Raw genomic sequence first — 21,512 nt, forward strand, 5'->3', positions numbered from 1 at the left:
GTGCATCTCCAGATGTGTGAGAGTTGGCCCTTTTTCTAGCTGCTCCTACAACAACAGAGTCTGGTGGCAGCTGTGTTGTGATGAAAGCCGGGTCCGTAGGAGGCGGCTTATACTTTTTTTCCACCCTTGGTGTGATTGCCCTACTTTTGACCGGGTCCTTAAATATGTCTTTTGCGTGCCGGAGCATACCAGGGAGCACAGGCAGGCTTTGGTAGGAGCTGTGGGTGGAGGAGAGTGTGTTGAACAAGAAATCATCCTCGACCTGTTCTGAGTGGAGGCTTACGTTGTGAAATTGTGCTGCTCTAGCCACCACCTGAGAGTACGCGGTGCTGTCTTCTGGTGGAGATGGTTTTGTAGGGTATGCCTCTGGGCTGTTATCTGACACTGGGGCGTCGTATAGGTCCCATGCGTCCTGGTCTTGGTCACCCTGGCTCATGGTGGTGTGAGCTGGGGAGTGTGATGGCGTTTGTGCTGGTGAAACGTTAATCACGGGCGGAGGAGAGGGTGGTGGTGTAACTCTTTTCACCACTTTTGGTTGTGGTGCTTGTTCCGTCTGGAACTCCAACCTTCTCTTTCTCCTAATGGGGGGAAGGGTGCTTATTTTTCCTGTCCCCTGCTGAATGAAGATACGCTTTTGCGTATGGTCCGCATCAGTTGCTTGTAGCTCTTCCTCAAACCTATGCTTCTGCATTTGGGAGGTTAGCGAGTGCTCTTCTGTATAAGAGCCTGAAGCTGGGTCGCTTGCAGTTTGTTTCGGCATCGAAACTTTGTCTGCGTGTTTTTTCGGCTCCGAGGTGACTTTTTTCCTTTTCGGGGCCGAAACCTCTCGGCGTCGATCTGTTTCGGTGCCGCTGTCTCGGCGTCGAGCCGTGTCCACACCGGCATCTCGGTGTCGAGGCTTGTCTCCAGCACTTTCTCGGTCCCGAGAAGGCTGCGTGCCGGTGTCTCGACCGGAGTCGGACGATCTCGGCACCGTTTGGGCCTTTTTCGGTGCCGACGGTCGGTCACCGATTTTATGGGTTGAGCCATGGCCTGGTGGCAGTGGCGTCCCCTGGGCCTTGTAAATGTTTCTTTGTGTGGTTTTCGACGTCTTACTCACGGTTTGTGTATCGTCGAATCCTTCGGAGTCTGAGTCTTGGATCGAGAAGGTACCTTCCTCTTCCTGTTCCTCGAACTCCCGTCGGGCTGTCGGTGCGGACGCCATTTGAAGTCTTCTGGCTCGACGGTCTCGGAGTGTTTTTCGGGACCGGAACGCACGACAGGCCTCGCAGGTGTCTTCGCTGTGCTCAGGTGACAGGCACAGGTTGCAGACCAAGTGTTGGTCTGTGTAGGGGTATTTATTGTGGCATTTGGGGCAGAAACGGAAAGGGGTCCGTTCCATCGGCGTTCCTCAGCACGCGGTCGGGCCGACAAGGCCCCGACGGAGGATCGAAAAACTACCCCGAAGGGCACCGGAGCTCTTCGATCTTCGATGCGGTGTTGAATGTAAGTACGCCGATCCCGAACGCAACAATACCGACGAAAATCTTCCGAAATTAACTATTTTTTCTGTTCCGAAACTCGGAGCGACAGGAACACGTCCGAACCCGATGGCGGAAAAAAAACAATCGAAGATGGAGTCGACGCCCATGCGCAATGGAGACAAAAGGAGGAGTCACTCGGTCCCGTGACTCGAAAGACTTCTTCGAAGAAAAACAACTTGTAACACTCCGGCCCAACACCAGATGGCGAGCTATTGCAGAACATGCGTATCTACAGCGACAGATGCCATCGAACATGAAGATCTGAGGGACACAAAATGGCAGCCTGAAGTCCATTTTGGCTGACTCTTCCAAGATCTGCGTGGCTTGAGTGGGGCTTTGGAACCTGGACATAAGCTTTCCGCAAGCATGGGGAAGGTGTTTTTGTTCATCTGGGTGTTCCCCTTGAACCATGATGTCAACCAAATAATGAAAATAAATAATATGGGTGTGAATGTCCTTTATCTACTCTAGTGAAGCTTTCTGCAGTCAATATCTGCTCAATTCAAGGCACAGGTGACCTGTCCACTCACTGCCTTGTTTCTATTTTGTCAGTGGCTGGGAGTCTTTGGCCAATTTGCACATGTGTAAGGGGCCCAGTAAGAGGTGGGATACAGCAAAAGGAACCCTATGATCTTGTTAAATGAGAGGCCATCAAAAGTGACTTGTGCACTGCACTCCTCCCACCTCTACATCCACACAGGCAGTTTGCAGAATATTTCAGTGGTAAAGGAGTCTAGTGATTGGCTACTGATTGGCTAATGAGCTTTTATTTTTTCTTGCTGTCAGCAAACAACCTGCTGTGTTAGGTTCCTTCCAGGCCCAGGTACTAGATACTGCAAACTGGACAAAGAGACTGGTGAGTAATCATGGGATGGGCAGATATTTGGGGTAACAATGGGAAAGAACAGCAGAGGTGCACACTTTAATAACCTCACACAGAAAATGTTTCCCAATAAAACTCTGGACTGGCTCCCCCTGATCCCATACACCTATGTCTACCTGCCAGGTGCTGGCACCTGGGGAGCTTGGCCTGTAAAGCTAATTGGCCTGGTTTTTACACAAGGTTTGAAACCCCCTTGCTGTGGCCCTTCAAATTATGTTGGAAAATACCAAGTAACTGTGAATGCGTTGAGAGCAGGGGCGCCCAACGTAGGTCCCGGAAGGATGTTCCATGCCAGATGTTGAGGATATCCAGGTAAAATATATTCACAAGCAATGATTCTAAAGTGAGCCACTTTATGTGGTCAACGGTTATCCTGAAACTCTGGCATGGATTTGGCCATCCCGGGTCCACCCTGTACATCATCGCTTTAAGGCACCCAAGAGTGCAGTTAACTTTCTGGTGTTTTATCAATCATGTACAATTACTCAAATAAACAGATCTGTGTGGGCATATGCAAGACCTGTGGATGTGTGCACATGTATGTAGGATGCTTGTGTCAAGAGCGATCCTGCAGCTTGCATTCGCGAACTTAGCAAAGCGAGTCCTGAACATGGTATAGGGCGCCCACTGAACTTAGCACAGCGGGTACTGACCTGGGCACAGAGAACCCACTGAACTTAGCACAGCAAGTAGGGACCTGGGCATAGGGTGCCCATTGACCTTACCACAGCGAGTACTGACCTGGGCATAGGGTGCCCACTGAACCTAGCACAGCAAGCACTGACCTGCACATAGGACGCCCACTGAACGTAGCACAGAGAGTCCTGAACATGGCATAGGACGCCCACTGAACTTAGCATAGCAATTACTGACCTGTGCATAGGACGCCCACTGAACTTAGCACAGTGGGTACTGACCTGGGCACAGAGCACCCACTGAACTTAGCACAGTGAGCACTGACGTGGGCATAGGGTACCCACTGAACTTAGCAAAGCGAGCACTGACCTGGGTATAGGGAGCCCACTGAACTTAGCACAGCGGGTACTGACCTGGGCACAGAGCACCCACTAGCACAGCAAGTAGGGACCTGGGCATAGGGCGCCCACTGAACCTAGCACAGCGAGTACTGACCTGGGCATAGGGTGCCCACTGAACCTAGCACAGCGAGTACTGATCTGGGCACAGAGCACCCACTGAACTTAGCACAGCAAGTAGGGACCTGGGCATAGGGCGCCCACTGAACCTAGCACAGCGAGTACTGACCTGGGCATAGGGTGCCCACTGAACCTAACACAGCGAGTACTGACCTGGGCATAGGGTGCCCACTGAACCTAGCACAGGGAGTACTGATCTGGACATAGGGCGCCCACTGACCTTAGCACAGCAAGTAGGGACCTGGGCATAGGGCGCCCACTGAACCTAGCACAGCGAGTACTGACCTGGGCATAGGGTGCCCACTGAACCTAGCACAGCGAGTACTGATCTGGACATAGGGCGCCCACTGAACTGGGCACAGCAGTACTGAACTGAGTGCATACTAGTGACCTGAAGTGGGCACAGAGAGCACTCACCTGGGCATGGCGTGTCCGCTGAGCTGCAGCTTGCGGAAGGTTTCTTCATACTGCGGAAGCTCCACGTAGGTGATTAACCACTGGACCACCTCCTCCACCGTCCAGTTATACACTGTAGGGAACAAAGCACAAACACCCGTGAGCTCCTGCGCCGAGTCTAGCACCCTTGCGTGAAGCATGCAGTGAATAGCGTCGCTGCAGCTGTTTCACCACGCAGCCATGCACCACAGAAAGAGGCATTTTTACAGTAATCAGTGAACGATGGTAGCATCCTTTGGACACGGTCAAAAATAAACATTTCACCATTGACATCCTGGTAATAGGGCAGCAGAAGTGCACCAATGCGTGCCACTGGAGGCCGGCGTGGGGCAGCAACTGCAGCACATGCTGCGTCTGTTCATGGCAGGGAGCTCCAAACTCTGCCCAGGAAGAGGGGTGCCAGCCCATGCTTTTTCCATGCGCGGCTCCTTCGTATGAGCTTCACCCCCGCCAGCAGCAACCGCTGCAAATCCTTTTACACCGAAAAGGAAAATAAATTCTGTTTATTATCCTTTCTGTGTAAAAGGGGCGGGGCATTGGGGGTGACGAGCCGAGGGGAGTGCTCTGTGCACTCCCTTCAGAGCGCATGTGTGTTTGGCCGGCCGTCTCGGGCTGGCAAAACACACATGCGCCGTAGGCTCTCTACAGCCCAGGAACATGGTTGCTGGGCTGGAGAGAGTCTGCCTGGGAGCGCCCTGGCTGGCGCTCCCAGCCAATCCTGACGCCGATTGGTGGAGGGCAGGCTTGGAGCCTGTGCCTGCAGCAGCAACAGGAGATGAGCGGCGAATGGCGCGGGAGCAGAGGTACTTTTTTTATTATTATTATTTAATTATTTTTTTCCTGTACACCCCACCCCACCCCCGCCCCCTCCACAACGTCCCCACCCCATGCCCCACACAGCCACGTGAGTCGCTCCTGGGTTTTTCCTTTTTCAATGCCTTTTCTCACACCCATATACATATTTTTTAGCATGCTGGGGTTTCAAGGGGTGTCAATGTTACCCCATTAGAAGTGATATGGTCTTATTTGCATTCGAAAGGCCATCTCTACCCGCTCACCTCCGGTTGTTTAACCCAGGATTGGTTATAAAAAAAGCAAAGGCGGGCCGGTCAGGAGCTACATTTTATTTTGCATTTCACAAGGCTGCCAACTGGCACTATGGCATATGATATCATGAGCCCTTCCTCACTTTTCACTCAGCGCCAGGTTGAATTCTGGGGCTTGTAGTTTTGCTTTAAAGACTTTCATTATGGGCTCAAAATCCGAGCATGCAAAGTGCTGTTAGCTAAAACGCCAGAATTGGTTTAGGTCTTTTACATGACACGAAGACACTTGTCAGCTAAGTGTAAAAAAATTACATTATCTATGCCATCTGAAACACTGCTCAGTTATTTTCACTCACATCGAGCACTAAAACAAACATTGGCAGTGACAATGGTTTTGTCCTTGTGGAATGGAAAGGTTTATTCTGATCTCACAACACAATAACACAACACACAGCAGCAACACAACCTTCCAAAAATGAAAAACGTAAACAAAGGACAGGTGACAGTAACAGAAGCAACATAGCAATTCAATCCCACATAAAAGACAGATACAACACAGAAAGCTAGCGCAGTAAAGAGAGAGGGTAAGGCATCAAAGCACTGGTTTATGCTTTGCTGTAAACAGTTAAATATACAAGAGGTACACACCTCATGGGAAAAGAAGCACTGGCAATGCCAACAGGTCTGGCTTTATAGGAATGTGGTATGGTAATTCGAAGCATTACAAGTAAATAGCACGAGAATAGATATTAATTTGTGTGGAAGCTAGAAACTGTAGAATAATATTGGTGTAGGTTAAAAGGTCACATGACAGTTGCACTGTCAAGCCAGGCACAAAATTTGTTGTAGGTTAATGACTGTCCTCCTCCCATCTGTGCTGCTGCCACAGAAAAACAGCATAAATTACTTAGTTATCTAAAAACACTTTAATAGCATCCCCGTGTTATGTGTGTGCCCTTGAAGGTTCAAGGTTAGGCATGTGGATAAATAAATGAAATGATCACAGCTGTGTGGAGGACATGCAGGAGTATTCAACCTCTGTCCAATCAAAACATGCACTCCTAGCTCCCAACATGTGGGCGGAGCCTAAGCCCCTCTCAAGTGAGGATCACATAATAGTCTGGCGACAGCCGTGCCATCAAGCCACACCATAAACAGTCAAGGCTCTCACGAAATTACTATACATTTGTGTGTCCATATAGAAAGGTAAACCCTCACCCAGCTATCATGGTATGCTTCATTGGTAGTTTTCACATTTGCCACGGGGTAGTGACAGAGTCCTACTGTTCGATAGTAGTGCATTCTCCTAGTTACCGGTACCTAGCTTGGGGGAGGCTATGTCCCTCGTGTCAATATTTATGCTCTCCTTTTCTTAAACTATCAGATGTATAATACATTTTTATGGTGGTGATTTTACTGGTGTCTCCCTACGACAATACTATAAAAAAGTGGGATGTCGACCAAGGGACTTTGCTTCTCTTTTCCATCACCACACATGAAATATTGTCAAACAGTTATTGGTCTGTATAGCGTATTCATCAATGTCAGAAGGAGAGTCAGGGAAGGCAGAGCAAATTTTCCAAGGCCGCACGACGTGGGCTGTCAGCACCAGCAGCAGGTTTCACAGGGTGGGTCATTGTAACCACAGGTTTCTTTATGAAACATTCCATGCCCATACTGTCAAGCCACGGTTGCAGCTGAGTGGGCGTGGACTGCAAGCATGCATAAGCCTTGAGAGCACGAGCCGCGGACCCAATGCACAAGCATCTGTTGCCTCACTACCTGCACCAACACCCCGCCTGCCTGCACCGAGACCCCGCCGGCCTGCACCGAGACCCCGCCGGCCTGCACCGAGACCCCGCCGGCCTGCACCGAGACCCCGCCGGCCTGCACCAACACCCCGCAGGCCTGCACCAACACCCCGCAGGCCTGCACCAACACCCCGCCGGCCTGCACCAACACCCCGCCGGCCTGCACCAACACCCCGCAGGCCTGCACCAACACCCCGCAGGCCTGCACCAACACCCCGCAGGCCTGCACCAACACTCCGCCTGTGTTCCATCCTGTCTGGTAATGCACTGTTGTGAAGGCTGAGGAGAGCAGCATTTAGCTCAGTCTCACCCTCCCAGCCTTCTGCAAATGTCACTGTCTAGTACTTTATTAGCAGCTAAAGTACAAACCATTCAATTACAAATTGTGTACTTTGGATGGCTTCACTTTAACAAAACAGATCATAACACTGTGCTGAGTGGCATTTATTAAAAGTAGTGAAAAACACCCCTTCTGCCCTGACAAATTTGTTCATGACTTAACATACATGTTAATTGGCCTGTTTATCGTATATAAGCCTTTGTTCTTATAGATGGATTAACATTGTGGTCTATTAAACCATATACAAGAGAGGTTTTTGTACAGTGTGCATTCTGAACTGAACTATTTCAAGGTGTCCTTAAATGTGAGGAACACGAGAAAGGAGTCACAGTGAAGAAAAGTAATTACCTAGGGTCACACAATTTAGTGACAAGCTGGGAAGCCGGGATTAAAACCCGGTTTCCTGAATAGACATTATGCAATTCAGATCCTAGATGAGCTTCACCTTCTTCTCCCATCTGCCCTCAAGGCAAGTTTATTTGACTCCCAAGGGGCAAATCAGTTGATGTGTGCCTCTGGTGCAAGGCCTTTAATATTATAGGTGCAGCAACAATATAGTCTAAAAAACATCTACATAAAAGATGATTGTGCAGTGCATGCTCTGAACTGAATTATTTCAAGGTACTGTCAAATGTGATGATCAGGGAAAAGGAGGAACAGTGTAGAAAAGTGATTGACCAGGGTAACACAGATTGATGAAGCTGGGATTGAAATAATAGTCTTCAAGACTGGCCTGGGTTTTTATGCAAGTGCATTCAAAATGTTGGTTTTCCATGAGATGTGGCAACAGCGGTGGGAACCACCTTTTCATAGAACGGATACACCCTGGGCAGAAACAGTGCAAGCTTCCCTCAATCCCAAGACAGGTAGAGCTGGGACAGCAGCAGGACAAGCTTCCCCTGTCACAGGGCAGGTACAAATCGCACCAGCGATGCAAGCTTTGTTTCTTCACAGAACAGGTATCGGAAGGCAGCAGCAAAGACGAGTCCCTTCCTCACGGAAGGCCGCAAGTGTAATATTCCATTCCCTGGAGAACAGCAACGGGAAGTCTAGTGCAAGCTTTAACCCGTCACAGGACATGTACATTTAAGGCATGCGTGACCTGTAGGGCACAGACAGATCTCTGCAGTAGGTCCGTAACTCACTGACAGGGATCTGTAGGTGGCGTAGTGAGTGAACTGAGAGTTCTGACCGTTCTCTCAGTGGTGATATTTCATGTCCGCATCCATTAGGATTACGGGAGTTCAGGATGCGTCATATAACAGTTGTAGCGTCTTCCCCAGCCTGGTACCCGCTGAATAACTAGGCCACACACGGAGCTGTAAATCACACGCCTCTATTCCTCTGCGTGTATCTGTGAACGCCAACATTCTAAACCAAGCATTCATACGTTACTTTGTAACGATTACGCCACACGCTGACGCGGAGTACTCGGGGAGCCAGAAAGGTTCTGTTCTAAACCATGCAAGGCACTACAACAGTAGCTGTTTAGCATTCCACAAAGAATACGCGCACTAGTGGTGGACTGCGGAGCCGTCATTTACCACTCGAGTGAACCTGAGATGCCCAGGCTTTTCACCTTCGAAGACAGGGGCCTTTAACTCGAAGGAAGTGCGGACCCTGAGAAGCTCCGAGTCACTACATTCACAGCCTCATCTAGAGAAGTGGGGCAAGCTTCTATTTCCTTACGCCCCACCACGTACCCCACCCGCTCTCCCTCACTCCCCACCTTACTACTCGGCGCCCCCCGCCTCTGGTGAGGGAGCGAGAGGGGTGGAAGGAATCCAAAGGGCACCGAGGAAAGGTTCCAGAAGAAGGGGTGACTCGAGGGGAGGGAGGGAGGGAGAGAGAGAGAGAGAGGGAGAGATAGAGGGAGAGATAGAGAGAGAGGGAGAGAGACAGAGAGAAATGGAGAGGAAGAGGGAGAGAGAGAGGGGGAGAGAGAAAGGGAGAGGAAGAGGGAGAGAGGGAGAGAGAGAAAGAGAGAGAAAGGTGCAGAGAGGGGAAGAGGGTCAGGAGTTGGAGAGAAAGAGAGGAGTCAACAAGAGGAAGTTCTAGAGAACTGAAGAAACGGGAGACAGAAGAGAAGAAGAGAGGGGAAGGGCGAGGAGAGAGATGTGCTGAAGTGCAGTGTATTAGAGAATAGGAGAGTGGGGTAGGGAGAGGCGCAGAGCTGAGAGCGAGCTGTGAGGAAGAGACAGAGGTGATGAAGGGGGGAAGCTGAAAGGAGAGACCAGCAGAGGTAGAGAGGAAACACACAGAAGGGAAAGGATGAGAGAGGGGTGAGAGAGAGCCAGATAGAGGCACGGCTGTGCCTCAGAAAGAGAGGAATGAGGCAGACAGAACAGAAAAAAAAACATGAGGCACAGAAGTATACAGTGGGAGGAAAGTGATGCAGAGGGGAGGAGTGAGGTAGAGGGAGGGTGAGGGTCGGTCTGGTGAAATGGTGAGAGTGAGGAAGAGAGGCGAGGGAGGGATAGCGATCAGCGAGCCCCTGAAAGCTCGAGCCAGGCACGAGCGGCTCAGCTCGAGCCACGGACATCATATGGGGGTCTCAGCTGCGACCCCTGGCTTTCCCCTTGCGACCCCTGGCACTGCCTTTGCGACCCCTGGCCTCAGAGGAGGCAGTTTCAGTCTCTCGTACACAGGGGCAGCTCCTCCTGATGGACGTCTGTTGGGGCTCCGCTCCCCTTATTTTCTATCAAGTTTTTATTACATTCGTAGTAAATAATGTTAGATTATAACGACTGTTGTAATAGAAATGTAGTACAATTAGCTGGAAGGTCACTTTTTGACAGCTGAGGTAAGTGAAAAAATATTTTAAGTATAATTTGTGTGCGCGTTTGCAGGGGTTGTTTATGTTGGACTGAGTGTATGTGTGAATGTATATAGAAAGTGAAGGTCAAAGGGCATGTGATGTCACTTCCGCCACCCCTGGCTTTTTGGTGAACTGAGCTCTCACAGGAGGACATAGGGCTTAGGGACTAGAAATGAGGCCTTGTACCCTGGGGGACCAGGCTCGCATCTGGCCTGGACTCTGCGTCCTGCAAATCTGGCGAAACTCCCCGTTTCTTAAACAAAGTGTGAAGTAGCCTGTGCTTGTTGTGGGGGGGCTAGCACTTCCGTGGGAAAGTTTGTGCTGTGTGAGACTGCTAAAAATAAATTGTGGAGTCTCCCTGCCCCTGCCCCCCCCCCCCCCCGCGCACTAATATCGTCTTCCGGAAACTGAGGACAAGCACTGACAGTTGATGTCAGAAAGAGATACCCACCTAGACGCGGATCTGCCCGCCACGCAGCTGAAAAATATGGGATCAATCCCGGATCCCCGCTCGACTCAACTGTGTGATCGTAGGCAAATAGTTTGTTACGGAACATCCTATCTGTTCATTATCGCATATCTGAGCCCCTTCAAACACATGGGGTCAGGGTGTGCGCTGTGCAAAAACCTCTCGTGTTTGATTAAAGTAACTATAATGTTGTTCTGTGTATAAGAATGGAGGCCACATCTGGGGTACCCATGAGAACTGACGCCCCTTAGTTCACTCACTGTCATCGGGGCAGGAATGTGTGTTAGTTTCTGTGTATAAACTATCTTTCAATAAATACTTCGCGCTGCAAAGAAACAAAAACCGTACAAAGCTGAAAAGCTTTCATCTGTTAAAGAAATATGTTTTTTTGAATTTTGAAGACAGCTTGCCTCAACCGAACATGGTGTTTGCTGCAGGATTTAAACGCAAAATGTTTCCAGGGCTCGGCTCGTGAACAGGCTCTAAGACCCCTGCAGACCTTTGGCTCGGCTCCCACTGTTCATGTGCTGGCTCGTCCGCCTCCAGGTAGGGAGAGTTCCAGGCCAAAGTGCAAAGAGGTTGGGTAGAGGGAGGGAGAGAAGAACAGCTGTGCAGCAGGGAGGGTTGATGGAGGCAGAGGAGAACAGATGTGCAGCAGGGGGGGTGATGGAGGCAGAGGAGAACAGATGTGCAGCGGGGGGAGGTGATGAGGCAGAGGAGAGCAGATGTGCAGCAGGGGGGGTGATGGAGGCAGAGGAGAACAGATGTGCAGCAGGGGGTGATGGAGGCAGAGGAGAACAGATGTGCAGCAGGGGGTGATGGCGGCAGAGGAGAACAGATGTGCAGCAGGGGGTGATGGGGCAGAGGAGAACAGATGTGCAGCATGGGGGGTGATGGAGGCAGAGGAGAACAGATGTGCAGCGGGGGAGGTGATGGTGGCAGAGGAGAACAGATGTGCAGCAGGGGTGATGGAGGCAGAGGAGAACAGATGTGCAGCGGGGGTGATGGAGGCAGAGGAGAACAGATGAGCAGCGGGGGGAGGTGATGAGGCAGAGGAGAGCAGATGTGCAGCAGGGGGGTGATGGAGGCAGAGGAGAACAGATGTGCAGCAGGGGGTGATGGAGGCAGAGGAGAACAGATGTGCAGCAGGGGGTGATGGCGGCAGAGGAGAACAGATGTGCAGCAGGTGAGTGATGGGGCAAAGGAGAACAGATGTGCAGCAGGGGGAGGTGATGAGGCAGAGGAGAACAGATGTGCAGCAGGGGGGTGATGGAGGCAGAGTAAAACAGATGTGCAGCAGGGGGTGATGGAGGCAGTGGAGAACAGATGTGCAGCAGGGGGTGATGGAGGCAGAGGAGAACAGATGTGCAGCGGGGGAGGTGATGGTGGCAGAGGAGAACAGATGTGCAGCAGGGGGTGATGGAGGCAGAGGAGAACAGATGTGCAGCAGGAGGTGATGGAGGCAGAGGAGAACAGATGTGCAGCGGGGGAGGTGATGGAGGCAGAGGAGAACAGATGTGCAGCAGGGAGGTGATGGAGGCAGAGGAGAACAGATGTGCAGCAGGGGTGGTGACGGAGGCAGAGGAGAACAGATGTGCAGCGGGGGTGATGGAGGCAGAGAAGAACAGATGTGCAGCAGGGGTTGGTGATGGAGGCAGAGGAGAACAGCTGTGCAGCATGGGGGTGATGGAGGCAGAGGAGAACAGATGTGCAGCAGGGGTGATGGAGGCAGAGGAGAACAGATGTGCAGCAGGAGGTGATGGCGGCAGAGGAGAACAGGTACAGAGGTCAGGCAGACAGATGAGGGTCAGAACCAGTAATGCTGGGACCCCAGTGGAAGCAGGGAGTAGGCTGGTCAGTAAGATTGGGGGTAAGGGGGGTGAGTTTTAGATGTCCGACTATCACATAAAGCAGAGGACGAGAGTGTGTGCGTTTTTTCTCTGTTTCTGTAAAAAACTTCCTGGTGAAATCCGTCAGGCACCTCACCACACCCGACTGACAGCACCTGCACCCAACTATTCATTACACAAGACATAGATTGGGGGCTGACACATCAAACACTCCCCTAAGCTACGCCCCTGAGTGCACGGCCAGGTGGGGGGAAGGAAGAGGATGGGTGGGGAGATAGAACCACTGGGTGAGGTATAAGGAGGCGATAACTTGATAGGAGGGTCGCAGACTGAGGCAGAGGAAGTGAAGTCAGAGGGGGTGGGGTACACGGAAGTGATGTAGAGAGGAACATGGGGGGAGGGGGGAGCGAGACGACAGGACTTGGAAACCCCGCCAAATATTACGTGTACACAATTCGTAGCAATTTTCAGTTGTCCAACACTTTTATTCCTAGCGTCTGATGTGCTACAGCACAGGCAAGTATGCAGAAGAGGTGCGCCTTGAGGTGTCACATCATAATGTGGGCGCTAGGGTGACGTCATGGACTGACCCCGCCAAGAGGGCCCGGCAGGAACCAGTTCACGTCACACTGCCTTTCTGTTCACAATCCCACATCTCTCAAGGTATCTGATAAACTGAAACCCGAGGACCCAGGTAGAAATACCAGCAACATCTATCTAGTGTCAGTTGAAAATAAAACGCATCGCACCTATATAATCAGCACCGGCATAAAACATTTCGGAGCTGCAGGCAAAATGATATTTTACCGTTTATGGTCTCCCCTGTACCAGCAACAAGGCCATTTATTCTAGTCGGACACCCACCCGTGCCATGTTTGGGTGGGTGCACTGTGCTCTCACTGCAGCACAGACCAGGTCAGTCAGGCCACCCCGCTCCACTGTTGAAGGGGTCGTGAAGACAGACCCCCAGACTGAGGCAGAGGGTTTGTATACCACACCACGCCCCGTGCACCGCCCATGGCACCTCGAGTGCACTGTCACCGCGACAAACAGAGCTTCTGGCCTGGTGAACATTCTGCACCCCCCCCCCCCCCTTCCTCTGCTTCCACTCAGGGGTACAACTGTTTAACATTTCCGTAAAGAATACGTGCATTAGAGAGGGGGTGTGAAGCACGTGTGATGCAAAGCCTTCCCGCACTGGCGCAGAGAGGGGTCTTTAACTGCTGGAAGGGGGGGCCCTGCAGGAACCCCGAGCAGCCCCGTCTGCAGCTAGCTTCAGTCGCCACATCCACCCACTGCTTTATTTGTAAAACAATACGTGCCGGTGCTCAAAGCGCTGCTCGGACCCCCGCGGCTGGAGCGATAAAATGTCTGAGCGTGGATAGCAGGGGTGCGCGGCCCTGAATCCACCGCAGGCCTCTTTAAATCACTGCCAGGACCCCCCTGCCCCGTCACCTCGCTTCTACAGGTTTTCCGTTTTGTTTATTTTTGCCTCTGTCGGTCTCGGGAAATGTCTGATGTGGGGAAATAAGTGCCGGTGCCCAAAAAATACCTGCAGGTGCCCCCCACCGGCTCAAATTAAGCACCACCTGCGCACAGCTTTGGTGCTTTACCCAGGTTAAATGTATATGAGAACAGCTTTAGGCGCGAAAACACAGAAACAGTTCCACCTAAGGGGAAGAGACGAGTCTCTGCGTGGTCCAAATGCCCTCTCAGGGTCTTTGTTTTTCAATGATCCGAGCCCCGAGTCGGGCAGTAAGACGCGGGTGCACCCTGTGCACACCCTGTGCAGTGAGTACACCTCTCTCCAGGTCCCCACGGGCCTGCTTCCAGTGCTGGACTTTCCTGTGATAACCTGATGCATCCTGGGTGCTCTGAGCTCGTCCCACTGAACTAATGAAACACCTGAAAACAATGATCAGTAGGTGAAAACTGGGGGCTGCTCAGAACCTCTGTAACGAGGTCAGGTAGGGTGACCAGAAGTCCCCGATGTTCCCGGTGTCCCGACGCTTCTCTTAATTTTAAATAACTGTCCCAGTTTTTGGGACAAAGGTCAGATCATGTAGGGAAGCATAAGTTAAAGGTATGCTCTACTTTAACAGACGCCTACAAAGTATGAAGTCATTACAGTAATTTATCTGTTGCTGTCAGGCAACACAGTCCCCTGTCTGCTCCCAGCAGAGGGACAAGTGGGGAGCAGAGAGAGGTGGGTGGGGGCAGGTTGGGGCTGAAGGGCGGGAAGTCAAGGTGTGTGCATATATATATATACATATATATATTCTTTAGTCATTTTATGTGTGTATATGTGTGTGTGTGTGTGTGTGTGTGTGTGTGTGTGTGAGAAAGGGAGCAGTCTTTAGTCCTTCTTTTATGTCTGACCTGTCCCGGTTTTTGCTCCTTAAACTCTAGTCACCCTAGGTTGGGTTGACGCTCTAGGCAATGCCCAGATGCTTCATACTATCCCGAGCCCTTGCTCCCGGGATGGAAACAGCGAGTCCTCTACAGCGAGTAGACGGGGCCCTTACTATGCATAGGGCGTACTCTCCTTTGCGCCACAGCGCACCTGTTAGCAGGAGCGCAAGGCACGTACAGGAACAGTGCGCCCTATTAGAGTGAATACGCTGCCCCCACGTCAGACAGACTCACGCTGCGTTAGCAGCGGCGTATTCAGTGAAATAGGGATCGGCTGCGTGTTTCTCTGGGTCGGCAACAATGTGCCTGCACTTTAAAGAGGGGTTAGAGATTCCCTCTCCAGGCGGGTGCAGTGAGTGACTGAACCCGCCTGCAGGAGGATATTTGGAGGGGTACATGGGAACCTTTTCCCCTCTCCAGAGGGCTGCCCTCAAGGGGCGCACTGACTGCCAGCTTTTTGTTGCAGACTTCCAGTGCGTCTCCTAAGGACCGGTCTGCCTCTGCACCCGCAATACAGTACACGCAGAGGTGCAAAATGATCCCCTCACGTGTATGGGGCCACAACCCCACGCAGATGAGGGAACGCCCCCTGAGGATAGCGCCGTTGATATATGTGCACCAGCACTATCAGTATTACAGAATGAGCGAAAGAAGCGTCTGAGCCCCTTCTATTACACCACAGGCTTCCGGGCACCCACGCCCGTTGCGCCCCGGAGCACTGTGAGTAATACGGCCCACAGAGTCTCTCCCACATCTCTGCTGATCGCTGGGCTGGGCAACGTGTGTCCTCTGCACGGACTGCAGTGGGAGAGTAGGTGCTCGGCACGGGGGGACTTTTAGGGGGTCAAAGGAAGATAAGGTGGCATTCACCGCAGGCTCACGGGTTATCTGCGTACGCCATCGCCACTTCTGGGCAAGGTGCGATCTTTATCCACATAAGCAGCGGCCTCTCACTCAAGGTACACACACACTCGTCTCACCTCCCTGAGTTAACCCTTTGTGGGCTAGTGAACAGCAAACTGCGTCACTCTGAAGAACCAGGCGCCATTATGCGTTCCTTTGATTTTCCTGCGCCCACATTTAGATCCACTGATACATGTGCTGGATATTTCTGTACTATGGAGCGGAGATACGTCTGTTACTGATACAACGTTTGCTAACTTTCTAACATATTTCCAAAATATGTAGGTGGAAGGATAAATATGAATTATTCACTTGAAAGGGATTCATAAGGTACAATACAAATACCTCCAAAGGGGCATCCTGGCACTAACTAGAAAAAAACTGAAATGCAGTGAACTCTTGGATGTGCAACCAAGTCTTTATTTTCTTTCTAAACAGGAGGTGGTGGAAACATTTCTAAACACATAGTGGCGCATTCTTCAAGACCTGCAAGCCTGGTAAAAAATAAATCTTTCCCTAATTCTCGATTTTTTGAACTGCAGTTTTTCCAGCAGCAGCTTGGCGGAAGGAGTAGGGTCTTGGATGGTTGATAAAATCTGAAGTGAGATTTAATTGCCACTGTGGCAAATACACAAGCCTTTGAAAAAGCCTCTTTGTGGAATCGCCAGCCATGCAGATCTTTAATGTGGCTTCTATTGGAGCGGGGGCGTTGGACATTTAAAAGCAATCTGGCCGCCGCATTCTGCAGGATGTGTAGTCTATTTAGGTGGACTGAAGGCAAACCTACACAAAAAGCACTACAATAAATCGAGTGGGAGAACTATTACTGCCTCTATTACTGTTTTCCAAAACAACATCAGAAGAAATGGCAAAGTCTTCAGCAACAGGCGGATATGTTGGAACTTAAGTTGTTTATATGAGCTCTACAAGACAGCTTTTTGTCCCTCTAGATCCCAAGGCTCCTAGCCTTCTCAATGGGGGTTTCAGATTGGTCCAGGTCAGCAGGCAACCAGCCCAAAGTCCCAACAGAAGGAGGGCCTCCAAGAATTATCACCTCTCTATTTTGATGATCTAATTTTAGTGGATCTTCTGCCATCCATTGAGTGACCAAACAAGGACATTGATGGAGGTCCACAGCTACTGATTGTGTCTCCTCCTTGAAGGTGACGACTGTCTGTGTATCATCTGCACAGGAACTTATCTGCGATCCAAAATATTCTATCAGGGCAGCTAGAGGGGCCAAGAATACATTTAATCATGATGTGCTCAAAGAGGAGCCTTTAGGACATCTCTCATCAAAGGACACAAACTAGAATAACATTTCTCAGGTTGCACAGTTTGAGATGATGGTCTAAGGAGGAGGTCTAGCCAAACCAGGGCCTCTTCAACTTCATTTGGATTCAAATGTTTTACATCTGATATAATAAGGACTGTCTTATGCCTTGTTTCAATGTTCCCAAGTCTTGCGTTGAGCCGATTCTGTTCTACATTGTGTCCAAAACTCCGCCTGGCTGTATCCAAATGATCACTGGTTTCTGTGTGTCGAGTCAGTTGTCTGTTCACCTCCCTTTCAATAGTATTTGCTGGCAGAGGTGGGAATGATACCAGCCTGTAATTTCTCAATACTGAGGCATCTGCGTTAGCTTTCCTCAATCGCGAATCATCAGCTTTTTCCCAATTACGTGGAAGAGGAGCAGCGGCTAATCGAGAATTAGATAGTTTCACAGTAACGCCAACTGAATCACGTTTGCTACCATGTGTAGAAGAAAGGGGGTGCAAGGGTCTAACCGTGAGCCAGACAATCTGCAGCAGAGATTTTGTTTGTATGTTTTTTAGGTCGGTGGCCTAGGCAGCGAGCGTGCACTGTCTGCAAGACATGCTGTATTCAATCTATTGGCTTTTAACCACACCCACTATTGTCACTCGTTTTTTGTTGTGCTCGTCTTAAATGCTTCCTTTTTATTAGTGTATCTGTCTAAATGTCCCTCCCTCTGCGTGCTTAGTCCCCTCCCAGGTGATTTCACTAAGAGAATATTTCTATTGGCCATCACACTACGTCACGCTTCCTCCTGTTTCCATCGAAACCACTTCATTGAAGTGCAAACGTATGTACGCTGTCCAAACGGCAGGCTCTATAATCGCTGGATGGACCAAACCACACAACTGATTTGCTGTGTCTCTGTTTATCGTAAGTTGCTGTTTTTACGTTGTCGACACTTAAAACATATTTCATTCTCTACAGTTGAGACACTGAGCTGTGCAATACCGTGGGCAGGATTTGCATCTTATCAGCCCCTAACAGTGCATGAACATAAGCTTCTGGTATTTGCGGTGAATGTCCTTTGAAGTACCTAGGTTGTTTTTTTAATAAAAATATTGATGTGATTAGGAGACTTTCAACTATGTTTTTAATAATTACCCAAATTTACCTACCTCAACAGAGAGATTGGTTTGGCGTGGACAACCGAGTGATGCCTCGTGATTATGAAATAGGCTGGATACACAAATGCGAGGTTATGGGTTTTTACTATTTTTAACTGTGGCTTAGTCTGCTCGTGTTTTTCAATCGAGGTTCATCAGCAGAGCAGATTATGATGTGGAGATCTGTCACCAGACCTCAGTTTTTGTTCTACATTTGGACTTGAAAATCAGAACCATCTTTTGGATGGATTGTTTAAATGAAGTGGCTCTACTGCTGTTCCCGAAACATTCGTACCTTTATTTTTTGTGTTTCTCATTGGAAGTGTTTTAAATCTGTTTGTGATATATTTCTGATTTAGATTTGTTCTCGCACGTTTCTGCAGTGAGGGATTGCACAGCTGCTTCCGATGATGGTCCAGAACATCTACGGCGCCACAATAAGTTAGAACAAGCATTTGCAATGCAACGGGTCTCGTGTTTGCTCGTGTTAGAGCTGATAGCGTTGTAAACACCTAACCCGACTATTCATCTATCGGCAAAAGTGCATTTATGTACGTAAGCCGAAAAAGTGCATTTATGTACGTAACCCGAAAAAGTGGAATTAACTATGTAAATCGCTCGACTTCTGCCAAGCGAAATCGTGCTAGTAAATTAGAGAAAAAGTAGTCCACGAGCTGGACAGAAAACAGCGAGCCTCGCATGTTTTCTGTACATGGTCGATGCGCTCGAGGAGGGGTAGCCACCGGAAAAGGCATGACGTATGCTTGCCTTCAACTAATGAAAGCAAGCAGATTTTATTAGGCAAGCCCACAAACCAATAAAAAAAAACACTGACGTGAAGTTGACAGGGCTCAGAGCCCTTTTCTAAACACTAAAGCGTCTCGCTGCGATACGCATCTGCGAGCGTATGCAACGCACGCTCGACCCTAAAAAAAAGTTATTTGGGGTGTATTCCATTCTTGAGGCAGTCAGGTAACACACTGAAAAGGATATTGCAAAAAGCACACAACGTACATTGATGAACTTGTGGCTTACACAGATTATATTATAATATTTTATGGTCCCGGGTTATTACTATGCCATGAATTCGTAGCCCTATGCTGCAACAATATGCTTCTATACTGAACAACACCTACATAGGTCATTGTTTATGTAAAACATATTTTTATACAGTTATTTCTTTACAGGTGCTTTAGGTACTCACACAGCTTACATATACCCGAGGAGGGAAATTCCTTTGGGTCATATTTAGTTTAAGGATCTAACAGGGTAGGAATCTTGGGAAGAAAGAAAACAAGCATTGGCACAGCCAGTAGGTCTCGCCTTTGGGACCTTATAAGTGATTACCCATGCGCCCATGTGGTGCACGGTTAAACACTTGTAAGGTCCCAAAGTCGACACTTATTGGCCATGCCAATGCTTGTCTGAACTGGGACTGAACTGACAGATTTATATGGTGGTGGTGGTGGGGATAGGGCGGGGGTAGGGGGGGGGGGGGGGCTTGGTGGGAAAACAATGCTTTTCCTGTCTGAGGCTGTTTAGAGAAATTTGTAGCAACTGTTCCAAGGTTAGTTTCACAGCAAGTAGAGAAGACCTCACATAACTTTTGTGACAATGGAATTGTTGCTAAATGAGGAAGATTATTTAATGCTAAACAATTGGGAACATTTCTTGAGAAGAATGTGTGGCCATCTCTTGTGCTGTTAGCACTGTAATTCTTTTTTGCTTTTTTAAATTCCCTTTCATATTTTTAACTCCAGTTGGTCGGCCTTCTTGCCCTCTAAACCACAGGTAAGCCTCCTGCTTGTCTCGAATTGTTTCACAACTTTGTTTAGCTAAAGTTAATGCTTCAGAAGACCATGCTTGGGGCTGATGGCTTTAAACACATATTGTGTCTTCTTTTTGGGAGAGCCACAGTATCCATTTTGGATGTTAAGCCCTCCACAAGGCCAGTTCAAGAACTATCTGACATTTTTTTCCCCAGGCTTAAGTTAGACAGGGAAAACACCTATGTCTTTCAAAATCTCTTTTGGTATTTTACTCCAAGCACACACCACTGATCAGATTCAGCCCAGTTATTAGAAAAGGCCATACTACAGTGATCAGACCAGGGCACAGGAACTGGCTCCCAAGAGTTAATCAAAAGATCACGCCAAGAATATGGCCAACTTCATCCGTAGCATGGCCCACGCAGTGATTAACCGCAAATGCTTAAAGAATGCAACCATTCTACAACCTTTACGCGATTCAAATCTCCAAAGCCCAAGTAAAAACCTCCCATAAGGATAAACTTAGAAGTATTTACAATTAGTGGCGAGAAAAGCTCCATTAATTCTACCACAAAAGCCGCACATGCTCCATGTGATCAAATGCATATTGGTGTTTTTGTAAAGGTTAGCCAAGATGAGTATACTCTAACAGAAATATTAATTAAAAGTATGTGATGGATCACTTCAATACTGGCATTCCAATGTCTAAAATTGGAGGCCCAAGTTTAGCTTTGTAACTAATGCTCCATCCGTGTTCCTAACCATGCATTTCTTTAGAGCATTGTTCGAAGGCGTAAAGGGATTCTCCAATTCTAAGCATTCGCCTTGTGCTTATTATTAATTTCAACGACTACATAATAGAAAAACAAATGATCACAACATTTGTCATAGAAAATTACTATCAACTTTGATGCTATATTAGATGCTTACGGAGTTTGTCTTCAGCAGCTGTTATTGCAACATAACCTGAAACCAGCATCTCGCTCCCTGTCGCATATAAAAGGCAAAACCTTAGGCCTCATCCTTGATCAGACTAAACTGAAAAGCCTTAGTGCCTCTGGAATGGAATGGTTGGATCACTTCATGATCTGCTGCACTATTACACCCCTGACCTGTAATTGTCCTCATAAACCATTCAGCGATGTGACCAACTGTGACATAACCCAAGCTTTAAATTATATTTCCTTCACCATTAATGCACCCTCAAGCAGCTACCACAACGAAGTGTTAAGAGATTGGGACACAACTGGTTCACGTAAGAGAAAATGCTGACCCCCTGATAACAGCAACCCCTAATTCGCCGATGATATGGCCTCGTCGAGACAGGAAACCTTAGAGACACTCCAGCTCCTCCTTGTCTGTGGAGGATGATGCTCTCTTTTTGATATCTTCTATATTTATCACCTTTTGTGCTACTTGTCTGTAAGGGATGACTCACATCTCTGTGTGGTTTCCTATTGCTTAAGTTATACTTCATAAAAATGAATTAACAAGCCTACTCTAAGTGTCACCTTTGTGAAAGAATGAATGTTGTGCAACCCCCTCCCTCACTCTGTCTGAGGATGTGAGAAAGTGGCAGTCATTCCCATCACTTTTGGGGACTGATGCTACCAGAGTCTGAACTCTGCACACTGATGTACTGCTGTCCATGCCCCGT

General features: G+C 49.1%; 1 protein-coding gene across 10 annotated transcripts in view; it reads right to left on the reverse strand.

The window, feature by feature from the left end:
- STIM1 (stromal interaction molecule 1) overlaps positions 1-21,512 on the reverse strand; it is a 390,030-nt gene that overhangs the window by 126,031 nt on the left and 242,487 nt on the right. For all 10 annotated transcript variants that reach the window (XM_069203714.1, XM_069203711.1, XM_069203713.1 and 7 more), the window contains one exon: positions 3,978-4,089. In XM_069203714.1, coding sequence (XP_069059815.1) covers positions 3,978-4,089 — 112 coding nt within the window. The remainder of the gene's footprint in view (positions 1-3,977; positions 4,090-21,512) is intronic.

Source organism: Pleurodeles waltl, chromosome 8 (assembly GCF_031143425.1).
Source record: "Pleurodeles waltl isolate 20211129_DDA chromosome 8, aPleWal1.hap1.20221129, whole genome shotgun sequence".
Lineage (NCBI taxonomy): Eukaryota > Metazoa > Chordata > Amphibia > Caudata > Salamandridae > Pleurodeles > Pleurodeles waltl.